At 39.2% G+C, this 15,237-nt stretch overlaps 1 protein-coding gene across 2 annotated transcripts in view; it reads right to left on the reverse strand.

Annotated features, from left to right (window-relative positions):
- The window catches only part of PCMTD1 (protein-L-isoaspartate (D-aspartate) O-methyltransferase domain containing 1), an 84,479-nt gene that overhangs the window by 21,362 nt on the left and 47,880 nt on the right, over positions 1-15,237 (reverse strand). The window contains exons 2-3 of one of the 2 annotated variants that reach the window (XM_019547964.1): positions 13,959-14,388; positions 8,214-8,316 (exon numbers count right to left, since the gene is read on the reverse strand). In XM_019547964.1, coding sequence (XP_019403509.1) covers positions 8,214-8,316; positions 13,959-14,265 — 410 coding nt within the window. In that variant the 5' untranslated portion in view covers positions 14,266-14,388. Of the gene's footprint in view, positions 1-2,705; positions 2,777-8,213; positions 8,317-13,958; positions 14,389-15,237 lie in introns of those variants that run through there. The other variant, XM_019547973.1, reaches the window with a different exon arrangement.

Raw genomic sequence — 15,237 nt, forward strand, 5'->3', positions numbered from 1 at the left:
TTGAATAAATGCCTCAGTCTCCCCAAACACTTGCAAACAGCCGTTGTTAGTAATAATGAAAGCTCGGGGAATGTAGCACAGAACAGAACTGAAGAAGAAAATCTACTCCTTTCCCTTTAATGCTCACAAGCTGTATGGAACAGAAGCTCTATGGATACATGTTAATTAATACGTCTTTGCTACTGCGTATTAAGTTTAGTACCTCTAATATAAGTTACTAGATAGCTGTGCTAATGCACAGTAGCAAAAATGAACTCTGTGATGCTTAATGTGCAGGAGACTAATTCTATTGCGCATTAGCCTAGTTTTTGCCATAACTAACACGCAGTAGAACAATCCTACCTCTAGTCCTCAAAAATCATCTCTCCCACAATTTTATTTTTAAGCTCATCTCTCATATTCCATTGTGCAGCTGATAATCTCTGCAGCAAGAAAATCCCTGGACACTACCACTGACATAGCCTTTAGAATTCAGCAGTGAAATAACACGTACAGGATCTTTCAAAGAACAGATGCACTTCTTTCCTTTGATCACACAGAAAAGAAGTCAAGGTCAGGGACTCAGATGCTCAGATTCAGGGCCCAAATCCTTATCATCACAGTCACAGCTCTGCCAAGCAGCTCTAACTATTTCAATGAAGTCAAACACCTAACTCAGTGAACACAGCTGGTGGGCAGGCTGGTAGTTCTTAGCACTACAGTCAGCTCCAAGAAGCTAAATTTAAAATTGCATTGGCATGCATCTTACTGCTGTTTCTTGGCATTTTGCTGAGGTAGACTTGGGAGAATTTACAGTAACTCCACATTAACTAACTTCCTCACCTGTAGTTAATTTGTAATCTGAGCAACTGTCCATTCTAGTTTCCTGTAAGGATTTATATAAAACATTCTAAAAAAGGAGAATGATTTGGGACTCTTACTTACCATCTTAAAGGCTCAAGGTATTTACAGCCACGTTACCATCCCTTTCTGTTTAGGCAAAGAGAGGAAGATAGGGACCACAACAGTGTTGTGTGGGAAGCAAGTGAAGCTGTGGTATAAATATGTGAAAATACAGCAAACTATAAGTCTATTATTATTCATCCACGAAATCAACTTCAAGCTGACACTTATCTAACAAAGATATAGTGAAAGTAATGTTCCCCCGTCTTCAAATACACTACAAACACTATAATTCAAGAAGAATGAACATCTGAAGACTAGACCAAAATAACCTTGGCAGTAACAAAATATGGCATCAGCTACCACAATGAACCCAATGCACACTTCTGCAACATTACTGGCTATGCCTTCAATACTAACAAATCTATTTAATACTTTTTCTTGTACAGTTATTCAACTTCTGGCTAATGCACCAGGGCAGATGATAAACTGTGAGAACACATACAATTACAGCAGTAGTCAGAAACAACTGGACAGTAAGAACGGAATGGTTAAAGACTACGTTTTTTACTACATGACCTTTCTAAGAGACACTGACTTCAATCTATTTCAGTAAGGGAACAAGCCAATAAGCATTTTTCTCTGAAGAACAAATTGAAGTGCTGGTCTTTGATTTGTTACCTGTTCAGAGTTTGTTCCAAAAACTGGATTCCTTCCTCTAGTTGGTGTTGATATAGTTTTTCTTAAAACAAAGATTAGTTCAGAAAGAATGAAGTATATAGATTCTACTGTGGCTTTTGGCAGCCACAGGTAGTTTTGAAAAGAGAAAGGTATTTCACTTCTCAACTGCTTCTGCCACAATCTTAAGCTTTGCCTCTGAGTTTTGCAGGTGAAAATTTAGAAAGCAATTATTTCTCATAGAGACACAAGTGCTTGCCTTCTCTCCACTGAAGTAATGGGAATTGTTTTCGAGTATAAAATCTCAAAAGTATTCATCCATACAAAATATGAATCAAGAAGATAACTGATGCTGTCAAATGTTCAGTAATTTTAGTCAACAACTTCCTTTGGCTGAATTCAAACTTTAACATGAATATGACTGAACTTGTAGCAGGTAAGAAATATGAAATTCTGCTTTTCTTTTTAAGACAGTGTTCTATGATACTTCCATTTAATCGGGTCCTGAAAGGGAAAGGGTATGGATTTCTCCAAAAAATGTATAATGGAAATCTGATAAGATTCAATTGTTACATCTATTTTAGATAAGTTTGGATGCAACATCCACTTTTGGAGTCCTAGACTTTAAAAGCCATTATGGCTATAAGTATTAATTGCTTGTAATATTTCCAGATAAGTGAAGAGGAACCACTCAGTATCAAAGAACCTTAATGGGAATCGTATCTCGTTGATCCTTGTAAGACTAGTAAACCTCAATGGCAGGTTAACTTCCTCAGTAATGGCAAGAGGAACTGGTTCAGGAGTTATTTCTCTTTTTTCTGTTTAAAGTTCAGGAGTTTTGATTTCTTTATACTGTGATAATCATCTGACTGAAACTGGATGAAAAACAGGTGCTTCTCTTTGAGGAGTCCATGCACGTATCTATTCTTAGAACGTCAATTTTTGAAAGGAGAATTTAGCCTTCACAGAGCCCCCTCATAACTAAAATATACCAAATTTTACTAGTGACAAAGAAACTATGTCAGGAGACTGACAACAGTAAGTTTACTTTCCCCAGTGTAAATACAACTCATTAATGGACTCCAGGGAAAAGTTTTACCCATAACATTTATCCCAGAAGTAGTACTAGGATTCTCATGACTTACCATTGGAGTGGTTTCTTTAGAAGAGTAGCGATAATTTCTTTTGTTCCTGAGAAGGGTGGTGATTTTCTTTCACAGCACGGACTTCACCAGCTTACACGGGTTTGGTTTTTGATAGAGTGTTAGAAGATAGGCGACCTAGCCTTGCCCTGTGGCTCTCCCTCCGAGCTGGATATTCTAGGTCTAGAAGTTGACTGGGAGCAGAAAAGACAACACATTCCCCTTCAATAAACAGGTGAAGCGGGGCCTGATACGCTGCACATTTGTGCTTTAGATAGAGCCTTCTTAAGGAATGATTTTTCCTTAGTTGGCATGCATTTCCACTCAGATTTTAAAATGTGTAGGAGATCCATAACACATCTTAAATGCTGATCAAGGGCATCCTTCAATTTATGCCTAAGCAAGCCCTTACAAAAACCCTGATTACACTTCAAAAATATTTTGAGAGACCTTCCTTTTTACTTCTACATGCAAAAGTATCTGATGAAATAAAGACACTGCTATACCTCTTAGATCAAATGACATCTCTATCTCCATTCAGAAAAAAACTAACCCTTTCAAGATTGGCCAGATAGGGATACAGACAAAATTGTTTATTAGAATGATCTATTTTTTTGATAAGTGATTTTTTTTTTTTTTTCTCTGAGGACTCAGCACAGGAGGGAACAAGTGGTAGTAGACTAACTACCAGAGGAAGCCAATCCTCCTTTAATTATTAGTCAGAAAGAGAGCACAGTTGCTCAAATCCCTTTGGAAATACTATTTTCATAGAGCTACTGAGCTCTGAACCAAAACCTGTTCCTTCACTGAAACAAAATTTACATTAATTCAATGCTATTTTTATTAGGCATCAGAAGGAAAGTGGTATGCCACACAACACAGTATTTCTATGCATTTCAAACACTCTCCTCTCCTACAAAAAGACATGACATTTGCATCTAACTGTTTGCACAGTAAGAATTTTATGTTGAGCATCAGAACTTAGCTGCATGAGCTATAAGCAATCCCATGTGATGTTGCACTAAAAAAAATACAAAGACTCTAGAAATTGTGTGTGTGTCCTTTTTTCTGCTTGTAGACAGGTTGACAAAAGTATGAGGACAGAACCAAGCAAAGCAGAAAAGATATTTCTGTGCATCTTTTTTTGTTTTTGTCTTTGTTTTTTTAGGGATACAAAGGTTCTTTCTTTTTGTGTTTTGCTCCAAGACCTTACCATACAAACAAGCACAGAAACATGTCATCAGTATGAAATTTAGTCCCATCCGATTGGCGTAGGAATAATTACAACACAAGATAGATCATGGTTATTAAGTACAAGCAGCTAGAACCATAAGAAAAGCATTATATGGCACGGTAGATTTTATTCTTTATCTTAAGACTCAAGTAATTAAAAATAGGGTGGTTCTATTTTAGAGACAGAGGAAAATTTTATTTATCCACTAAGTAAGTACAGCACAGGGAAGTAGCAGTCCAAATTTCTACATACCGCCCTGTCAATATGCTTCAAATATACCCTGGTAAAATGTAATTTTTATTCCCATTCTATTCTGGGTCTCTGCAGAGTCCGCTACCAAGCATTTCTATTAGTGGTGGTGGTCCCGGGGATCTGCGTAACTGATGGAGACTTTCATTTAAAATCAAAAGGATGAAAAAAGTCAGTACAGGCTGTTGCTGGGTTCAATCCAGGTACAGAGGTGAAAGACACTAATCACTATTCCTCTTCTTTGCTTTGGAGCCCTTTCATCCAAATACTGGACAAATCAAATCTGAAATCAGCTGAGTTCAGAAGTCAGACAATGTAGGCAGACAATGTAGCTGAGTTCAGAAGTCAGACAATTTCTCATTTATTTCCTGGAGCCCCAGACAAGACATTAGGTTACTGAAGTACAAATCAAAATCAGGTCTCCTGGATAACAATGTATCACTATATGATTTTCAAAAAAACACAAATCCATTAAAATGATCATTTATGTCTTTGTTTTGTATAAAATCTGTGCAAACAAATCATTAGGAGAGTGAACCATTGCAATCAGAGGAAGAACCTCAGATCTAGTCAGGATATCAAATAATTTAAAAACAGTACTAAATAAGCACAATCAGATCTCTTTGCAAAGAAAGTTGTCAGCCAAAACTGCAGATATTCAGAGAAGAAAAAAAATCTGCAAAGCAGCCAACCATTTATTCTATTAGTGATTAACCAAGTGGCAAGCATTACTTGCATGTAACAGAAGTGTATTTGTTAGATTATATAACTTTTGCTCGGCTACGATTGCAAGAAAAAGCCTAGCATACATCCTGGAGTATGTTATTTAAACAAGCATAAATTGTATGATACTACAATGCAACAGTCATTTGCAGCTAAAAAACCCTCCACAGTTACCACTTTAATGCAGGAGTGTAACATTCAGAGCATCATGCCCAAGTTTAATCTTTCTGAAATCAAGAGACGACTCTGCTACTTCAGTACATTTAAATCTTCCAAAATAACATATTAAGAACTATTATTCAAATAAGGTACAGACATTAATTTCCATTTGGAAATAAGAATATACTTAAGTCAAAATTTTGAGTAGATTATGTAGTGTAATAGATGCTTTAGTTACCATGATCCAGAAATTATGCAAGAGGCAAGAAGTGGATTAGGAATTAAGAAGTGGATTAAATAAAAGATGAATACCAAGAACAATGGCTATCTTGAGAAAAAAAAAGGTCAAACAGATAGTAAGACTCATTTGCACCCCCTTACCTTACATCCCACACAATCTACTAAAAAGAAATACATCTACATCACTTAGTTTGTAGTTTCAGTCTGAGAAAGCTGAGTGACTGAATACCTGGGATCTGAATCGGTAGTTGCATTTAAGTCTGACCGACAAAAAATGCACATTCAATTTTAGCAGAGAGGATTAGTGACTACATATTAGTGACACGGGATCTAGCAATAATTTTTCTTAACATGTGAAATATTCCTCCATAATACATAAAAGGGTACATTTCTGGCATTAGTCTATTTTAATTGATGCTGCGCAAAACCTCAGGTAACAGGATTTGCCTAGAACTAAAAGTGAAGACGATAGTAATGAAACACACCAAGTTTACTTTGGTATAATTTTATTTGTCCTAGTGGGAGGAAAAACAAGAAGTGTAACACACAAAAACCCTACCCATATCAAAGGTCAGATTTAAAACATTAATAAAAGCACAAAAAAATTGAAAGGTAAAGCTCAGTTGCCATCTATAAACTTACCTGGGGGTACCTGTCTATGTTAGTAAAAATGTCTCTCTCAGTGATAGCAGAGAGAGTGATCAGACCAGAAATGCAACAGCAAACTGATATACATTTAGAGAAGAGGAAAGATGGAAAAACTTTAATGGGGATAACTCAACACCTTTTCTGATAGCTGGTGGAACTTTGTAAGGAGCAGAAGAGACCTGAAGCCTTCACAGGCCACAGTGCACTCTGGTACCCTAAGGGCACTTGTACATGGGACAGTCATCATGATGTATATATGGTGAAAATTTAATTTATGTGGCTTAATGGTGTCATACATTATATGTGCACCTGTTTTGGGGTTTTAAATGAGCTTGCATCATTTCAAACTAAACTGCATTCAGATGTACTTCAGTTTACAACAATGCATTGCAGCTGTCAGCTCATCCCCAGCTGCAGTAGGGGCAGGCAGGTTCCACAAAAAAAAAAAAAAAAAAAAAAAAGGATCAGGCTCCTTGCTGCTCCTCCTTTCATCAGGCACCTGCTGAAGGTAGAAGTGACAAGGAGCCCGATTCTTCCCCTTTTCCCCCCACCAATGAAGCTGCCACTGCTCCCGCAGCCAGGGGCCGAGCTGCTGGTGGGTTGAGTGGATGCCAAGCTATGGGGGGACCCGGTCCTTCCCTCCATGGCAGCAGCACCCCTCAGGGCTGTCTGTGCAGCTGCTAGCAGGCTGGATGCTGCCCCAGCTTGGATGCAGCACCTGGCCCAATCCAACTGTTCCCTGAGCCCGCTCGCTGGAAGCCCACCATGCGCTGCTCCCCAGGCAGGCTTGGGGAACAGTTGGATCAAGCCAGGTGCTGCCTCTGAGCTGGGACAGCACCCAGCCCACTAGCATCCTGCCCACAAAGCTCCACCACGGAGGGAAGGACCAGGCCCCCCAACTACTCAGGGGCCACTTGGCTGGCCAGCAGCTTGCCCACCCCCTGCCCCAACAGTGGGGAGGCTCCAGCAAAAAAAGGATGGGGCCCCTTGCCATAACACGATGGAAAAATTGAAATGGTGGGTTTCAATTAAAAACTCACCATTTCAATTTAGGGGACAGAGAATAAAACCCTGAGGGCTAACCCTGTCGTGTATACAAGCACCTCTACACAGTCCAATTTCACCGGAGGGAAGAGCAATAGGATTCTGAAGTGGGCTAAGTCCCAGGGAACAGTCTAATTTAACAGTCTAGTTTAATTAGATGGTGAGAACTCTGAAATTCCACAATGAATCTACTGCAATACCTAGTAACTATAAATGATTTGGTGCATGTGGTTGGGAATAAAACACTTCTCTTCCACTATTAAAGTTCTAGCCTTGCTGCTTAAATCCATTCCCGTGTCTGTCTTTCATTCACCTGTATATCCTGTCCTGTCACTACCAGGTTAAATAGTTTCATAGTTTCTAGGGTTGGAAGGGATCCGAGTAGATCATCTAGTCTGACCCCCTGCCATAGCGGGAAAGAGTACTGGGGTCAAGTGACCCCGGCAAGGTGTTCATCTAACCTCCTCTTAAAGACCCCCAGGGTAGGGGCCAGTACCACTTCTCTTGGAAGTTGGTTCCAGACCCTAGCCACCCTGACCGTGAAGCAGCACCTCCCGATATCTAGCCTACTACCCTCTGCCAGCTTGTGATTGTTATTCCTGGTCACTCCTGGCAGTGCTCCCCCAATGCCTGCTGATCCCCCCTGACTAGTTTATAACAGGCCACTAGATCCCCCTCAGCCTCCCCTTGTGGAGGCTGAACAGGTTCAGGTCCCGCAGCCTGTCCTCATAGGGCATGCCCTGCTGCCCCCTGATCATGCGAGTGGCCTGCCTCTGGACCCTCTCCAAGTTGTCCACATCCCTCTTGAAGTGCAGTTCAGATTAACTTACTGTGCAACAGATGGGCACAACAGGGTGTCTGTTTAATACTAATCTGCCCCTCTCATATATAAAAATTTACCTTACACTTGAAAAGACAGTACCCTGCATAATAATGTATCTTAATCTTTATGCAAGCTTATGGGCCAGAATACTGAAGGATAGATTTTGCCAAACACACTCAAATAGCAGAGATGTTCAACTTAAAACCCTACCCCTCTCCAAGTTTCAAATTTACCTCAACATTGCCCACATTTAAAGGCATCTCACAACACTTAAATTTGATTTTCAACAACAAAGATTTAAAAGATGTTTAAAAGTTTGGGGTTTTTTTATTTTAGTTAAAAAGCATGTAATTTGTGGCTTCAGAAAGAGCTTGGCAAATTAGATACTTACTTATCAAAGCTATCACTATATTTTATGAAGCTCTCCAATTTGTCCTTGGCATATTCTACCACATCTGAATGAAGCTCTATTCCATGATTTATTCCAAAAGGGCCTGTAAACAAAAACAGCAGTCATTTGCTTAATTAGCACAAAATTATTCTTTGCACTCTATTACTCTTCAACTATACCTTTCAAATAGCAGATTTTAGTCCTTGTATAGACATTTAAATTCAGCCTGTCAACATCCCTGCACAAAAGAATATATTTTTTAAACTCACTCTCAGATCATTAAACAAACAAAAGCAAATAAGGATTTATCAATTCAGTGAGAAATCCAAGAATAAACCAAAGTGTCCTAGGACCCCATCCTTTTTATAACATTAGCATTTTTCCCCCACACAGCTGTGTGGTCAAATACAATTTTCCTATTACATTCATAGGCAAAAGAGCATAAATCAGTAAAGAGAATTTTGCTTTATCAGTAAGTCTCTAGACTTAACTTTTAGAGAGAGCAACTGGAAATGGGGATGAAATGCATGTTATTACTCTAGGAAGATTTACCATGGAAGTTTCACATCATTTTATATTAAAATATAACTGCTGTAGACTGATAAAGACGACTGTACAGTATCCCACAAATGTACCATTCAATTTTGCAATTTACACTAATTGGAAAAGAATTTAAGGTTATAAAAATGTTTACATTGTACAGTATGTGTCTGAATCTGTTCGTACTGACCCTGCGGACCGGTCCCCCTCAATTCTAACCCAGATTTCGCCTACCCTCTCATTTAGAGAGATGCTAAACTTTTAAAAAAAATTAAAAGGCTACATTTGTGTAACAAGAATTAAACCCACCTAAGGATGAGTCAAAAGCAACAGTAACTCTGACGTTAACCAGTTATGTACGTGGTCCAATTTAGGTAGCCATAAGAGGACAGGAATTGTTTATACAATAGTCAATCATAACACAGAATTTTAATAGAGGTGCACTGATGCATCAGTCCGATATCAGATCGGCACCGATACAAAGAAAATAGTTTGTTTGGGAAATCAGCCTGATACGGCTGATAATTTGGCCAATAAACGGCCCATGCATGCACACAGTTGCAGCACAGCACATAAGCAGAGAGAAGCACAGCCCAGCAGCTTGGAGAACTGCATGCAGCTAGCAAGTCTGGTGTGGTGGGAGGGGAGCAGGGAGGGAAGAGGCTTGGGGGGCAAATCAGGGCTAAATGTTTTAGCCCCCGCAGTGAGAGAGGGAGTGGGCTGGGGCAGGATGGAGCTGCAGTTCAAATCAGGGAGGCATAGGAAAGTGGGGGGCGGGGCTGGCTTCTGCCACTGCACGCCACTCATCTGGGAGACGCTCATCCAGCTGCTCATGCCACTTGTCCAAGAGCATATATAGGGGGAGGCGTGTGCCCCTGGATTTGTGCAGGGCTAGGCCTAGGCTGGGTGGGCTGGGAGGAGGAGTTGGGAGTGAGGGGGAGGCCTATGGTGAATTTTAGAGTGGCTGCAGCACCGCCCCACAGCCCCCTCCCAATGCTACCACCTGCCCCAAGTGCAGCCCAGCCAAGCCTCAACTGGGAAGAACCTGGCACAGAGCTCGCCCCAGCCCCAACCCACAGCAGCAGCCACCCCACACCAGCCCATGCAGATCCCCCCCCGCACCATGACCTCCTGGGGTGCACACAGCAGCAGGAGCTGTGCCCCCCTGCCTCCAGATGAACTGCTTGTGGATCTGTCCCACGCCCTGTCCTGCCCTAGCCCCACTCCCTCCCTCACCACAGGGGCGTCAATCTACCTCCCCCACACCCCTTCCCTTCCACCACAACAGACTTACCAACTGGACACTGCTCTTCAAGCTGCTGGACCGATTTTAGAAATTGGATTGGTATTGGCTGATATGTCTCCTTAAAAATTAGCTATCAGTATCAGCCCCAAAAATCTCTCAGTGTATAATAGCCAGAAAGTACAAGGAAAAAAAAGAGAGCACCCTTCCACAGCATACTAACATGAGGTTGCTTTCCATTACCTCTCAAATTTGCATCCTAAACATTTAGTCCTGACTTAATTTAGCCCAAAACTTTATTAATTAATAATTTAAGCAGCTTTTAAAAAATATTTCAGTAATGCAAATTATTCCAGACAAACTCCTGAGCACTTAAAAGAACACCAGTGGAAGTAGAGAACAAATGCCCAACTATTTTTGACTTTACATAATCTGGATATAATACTTTGTTGTAAATCCACAAAGCACATTCATAGTTCCCATGTGGTAAATGACCTAATATGCAACAGTACCACACAAAGCTACTACAAGCAGACCATTTGCTGTTTTAACTTTATGCTAAAAACATCTAGTACCTAATGAAACAAAATGGATGCATAAAAGATGTGATGAGGAAACTCCAGAATTTTCCCAGTTAATAGATCTACAGAAAATAAAAAAAGCCATGCAAGGGATATACCTGTTTTCAAAACACTAGGTCTTCTCCATCTTTTATAAATTTAGTTCATTACTTCACTAGGTGCTACTCGCAATCAGTGTTACAGCCGCTCTCATCTTTTGTACCACTCTTACAAAAATAAGCTACAGTTTCTAAGCAAAATGTTTTCTGAGAACATGACAGCAGTTTTTAAACTAATTCATTTCAACTCTAGCCTTTATTTTCCTGTGTCTGTGGCACTGTTTACATTCTTATATATTTTCAATTAAAGTTAGTGCCATCTGGCTCCAAATCCATGGGAACACTCTAATTTTGAGTAGTTTTTACTGTGTGTCACAAGGCAATTATGAAGAATATCAAATTATTTTTTAACTTTATCAAAGCAATACAGTAATACTTTAACTGTCTACAAATCAGTATTACACCATGAAGGACAAACATGACAGCAAAATCATAATATTCTAATATTTCTGTATTTTGTTGAAACAATAAAGCTTATGACATTATTTTCACTAGGGGTTCCAAACTGTGGATTAAATATGAGGATGGTTATACCAGTTTAAAAAAATATCCCAATTATGTCCAACTTAACTTTCAGAAATAAAGTTAACATCCTTCACAATGGAATTTTTTTTTAAAAAAAAAAATCATCACAAAGCTTAAAAACGGCCAAGTTTCCTCTTCTATCTAAAATACTCGTCTCATGTGGTTCATCTTACATGTCTTTGTGTTATATTTTACATCTCTGAAGGACATAGCAGATTTTCTCAATGCCTTTTTACTTATAGACGCTTGGTATTTTGAAGTCACCTTCAAAATTAGTCTTTCACAACATTGTCTTCCTCCACACTCCCTTCCTAGAATTTTGAATTCTTAAGAACTTTTCTGGATGAGAAGAATACAGATGAGGCAGCAACCAACATCTACTAGCTTCCTGGAGATTAGTTAAATTAGCTAAATACAGCTTCACATAGAGATAAAAGTGCATAGGACCCTAGCCAATGGTACTGTTAAACCAAATAAATAAATAAAAGCACACACACAATGAAGGGATGCATTTAATCATTTTGATTTTTGCCACGATTAGACAAATATTTAAATACTGCACTCTGCTTACAGGCATCCAGCTAGCAGTGAATAAAAGGAAAAGTATCCTACAATTACATGATGTGTTAACTATTATGGAAGAACTCAGTTATGGTGACGTTTCTGTTGTTCAGTATCTCCCATGTTGATAAAAGTACCTCATTTCCATCAAAAGTCAACTTCGAGAAAAGGAAAAGGATGTTCCGTGAGCCAGTTTCTGTTAAATACCATGTTTCAGTTTTGAATTCATAACAATGAAGATTTCTTCAAAATCAGCAGCCAGAAACCTTTACAAGCCATGGGCTGCAGCAACCCAGCTACCATTCAAGGCAGGCAGGGAACAGGGGGCTTGGCCTGCATCCTCTTCAGGGACAAGCAGCTGGGTCAGCTACTGTATCTGTCTGTGCAGCCACTGCCTCTCTACACACCCAAGTTCCCTGGATGCAGTCCAGACCCAGATTCCAGCAGGTGGGGAAGTGAACTAGGCCCAGACAGCTATAAGTGTGGCATAGACACAGCTGGAAGCTATGTGGCTCCAGCACAGCCCACCACTGGCCAGAAGCTACTAAAGGAGGTGGGGAGGGGGTAGATAATGGAGGTGGAGAGAAGGCAGAGAATGGAGAAAAAGTGGCAGCTGCATGAGCACAGCTTCTAGCTGCCTGGCCCTCCTCCCTGCCCAGCTCCAGCATGGATGTGGGCACAGGCAGGCAAAGTCCTCTGACCCACAGGCCAGATACCATCGCTCCACAGGCCAGATTCAGCCTGTATATTACCAACCCCTGAGCCCAAGTATTCCAGCGTATTATTTTGATTAAAGAATCTAATTGGTTACCACAAGAGAGCAGTGATTCAGTTGTTTCACTGATTTACAATAACTGGAAGAAACGAAGCCACTTGGGAGCAACTTACAGAATTGGTGCATTATAGATTTCCTTCCTTCTGGATTATTTCCAATTCCCTTAGAAGTTTACCTCCTTCATTAACCCTATTTATGAAAGCCAATAAGCCAATATGGTGAGAGTCTGAATTTTAGACAATAGCAGACAGAACATGCATATTTTCTAATGCTTTTTGTAACTGTAGATGAGCTCTCTAGTTCAAGGAAGCACTATTAAGAAATATAAAACAGGTAATGAGAGAAGTGCATTTGCAAAGCTCATTTCAGCTAACAAAAGAAACTGTCAGAAATTATATTAGAAACAGGTAGAAAATTTGAGAATTTCTTTTTACTGAAAATGAGCACTTAACCTGTTCCATAATGACAAAATAAATTTTCTTCCAAAATCTAAGTTTCTATGTTGCATTTTTTATGCAAGAATCATCTACAAAAACATTTGAAATGAGTCAATAATCCTTGAAACTGCCAGGCTGCCTCCATTAGTATTCATGTTAGGATTCAAACCATTAAAAGCTAGAAGCAAAAAGGTGGAAGCTGCATACGCAACTGCCCCCTGTAAAAGTCATTATGTAGCCATATTTTCAATATATTTAATAACCTTTTGTACAACTTTGGATTCCAAGGTTAGTTTTCCTCTTGTTTATGGCAGCTTATGCTATTTTCGTTGCCAAAATCACGCAGTACACCTTTGTTATTCTTGACAGTTTGTCATTTATACATATTAAATTCTCTATTCTCAAACCTGGTAGGCCTTTAAAATAACTTTAGTCAGCATCATACAGTCTTTTCATTCAGGAGCACAATCAGATGCACTTACAATGAAACAAGTAAGCTACAAAGCTACGCTGGATTAAAAACCACACCAAATATAACAAAAAATAAAAAAATATTAATATCCTAATTTAATCCAGGTTATCCATCTAAGAAGTATATAAATATCTTGTCCTGTTTGAAGAGAATACTTTTATAAATCTCTAGCAAGTTTAAGTACTGTAGAAAGATAATAATCCTTTATATACCCTCTGCTTCAAGCATCTAAAAAACAATTTAGGAATCAAAGAACACTAGGAAGAGCAAGATGGACAAGTGACAACTATTTTTCTAAAACATTTTTTCATGAAAATTTAGCTACCATTTCTTAAATATTTTACAGCATTCAGAACACATGTTCAAATTTATGCTTGTTCCATTACATTACTTAATTATAGCACTTTACTAGAAAATCCTTGTAAAAATGCTGAAGAGATCATCTAAGTAACTGAAATCAATTATAGTATTGTATTTCAATTGAAGAAATTTGAAAAATAAAAAGGAAGTTACCTAATATTAATCCCACCATTGTACTCAAATATCCAGTTCCGCTACCAAGATTTAGAAAAGACAATCCTGGTTGAAGCTTCAGAGCCTCCATGACTTCAGAGTAAATGCAGGGTGCTGATAAATGTATATTTCCATGCTTCCAAGCCAAGTCTTTATAAGCATTGTCCCTGTATCCTTCCAGATAATAATCACCACGATCAATTGCTCTGAAGGCTTGCTCCACACTCTCAGTGCGAATATACTGAGCTTCTTTTAAATTATCAATTAAGTCATCATTGTCTTCCCCAGCACTCACAGCTCCTCCCATGATGATTTTCTATGATAATTCAGTTAGTTTGAAAAACATTAGCAGGAGATTTTCCAAATGTCAATGTGCAAGGGACTCTCTTCTCTTCCTTACAACAACACAGTAGAACATCACAAACGAATCCTGAAAGAAAAACAAAAATTTCAATGTTCTGAATTTGACAAGGGCAATTCAAAAGGAAATATAAAAACCAAACAAACAAAAGTAACCCCAAAAAGGCAGCGACTTAAGTGTAATCTTGCTTTGGAAAAATGAATTATAAAAAGTGATGTAGTATTTCTTATCAAATTCTAATTTCCAAATGCAAATTTTCTTAGTCTACATGACTATTTCTTTTTTGGTGAGTCTGAAAAACACCATGTACATTTACTCAGATTAGGTGCTTACACAAGCAATTCCTAATCTGTGGTATGCATACCACCAGTGGTAGGCAGACAGCCTGTCAGTGGTACACGTTAACAGATTTCTTATAATGACTTTATATGACAAAATATTGCTGGTGGTACTTAAGGTTAAAACTGAAAAATTTGCTGGTGGTACTTAAGGTTGTATCATTTTAATATGGTGATGCACAATCTGCTGGAGTTTGGGAACCGCTGGCTTACACTGAACCCATTCCCCATGGTGTTTGAGTGCCTTCTAACATTTTGGAACACACACTTTATTTATTCACATACTTCACACAAATGAGCCATCTAATAGTGGGGTGCATCTTAAATAAGGAAGCTGATTTTCACATCAGAATTGTGACAGGGGCTTGTGCTTGACATTGGATCACCCAGGCCTGAACACACAAGGCTACAACCAAGAACCCTGAAGCAAGGGTGGCATGCCTATGTCAGCATCACTCTCCCTCTCCTGCTGCCAGGACCAAAAGTTAGCGAATTAACCGTCTCACAATCTGTCAAATTAATGCTTTAAAGACAGGGGTTTTCAACCTTTTTTAATAAGCATCCCGGCCAGATGCAGAGC

This window comes from Crocodylus porosus, unplaced genomic scaffold, assembly GCF_001723895.1.
Source record: "Crocodylus porosus isolate Cpor-Errol unplaced genomic scaffold, CroPor_comp1, whole genome shotgun sequence".
In the NCBI taxonomy this organism is placed as follows: domain Eukaryota; kingdom Metazoa; phylum Chordata; order Crocodylia; family Crocodylidae; genus Crocodylus; species Crocodylus porosus.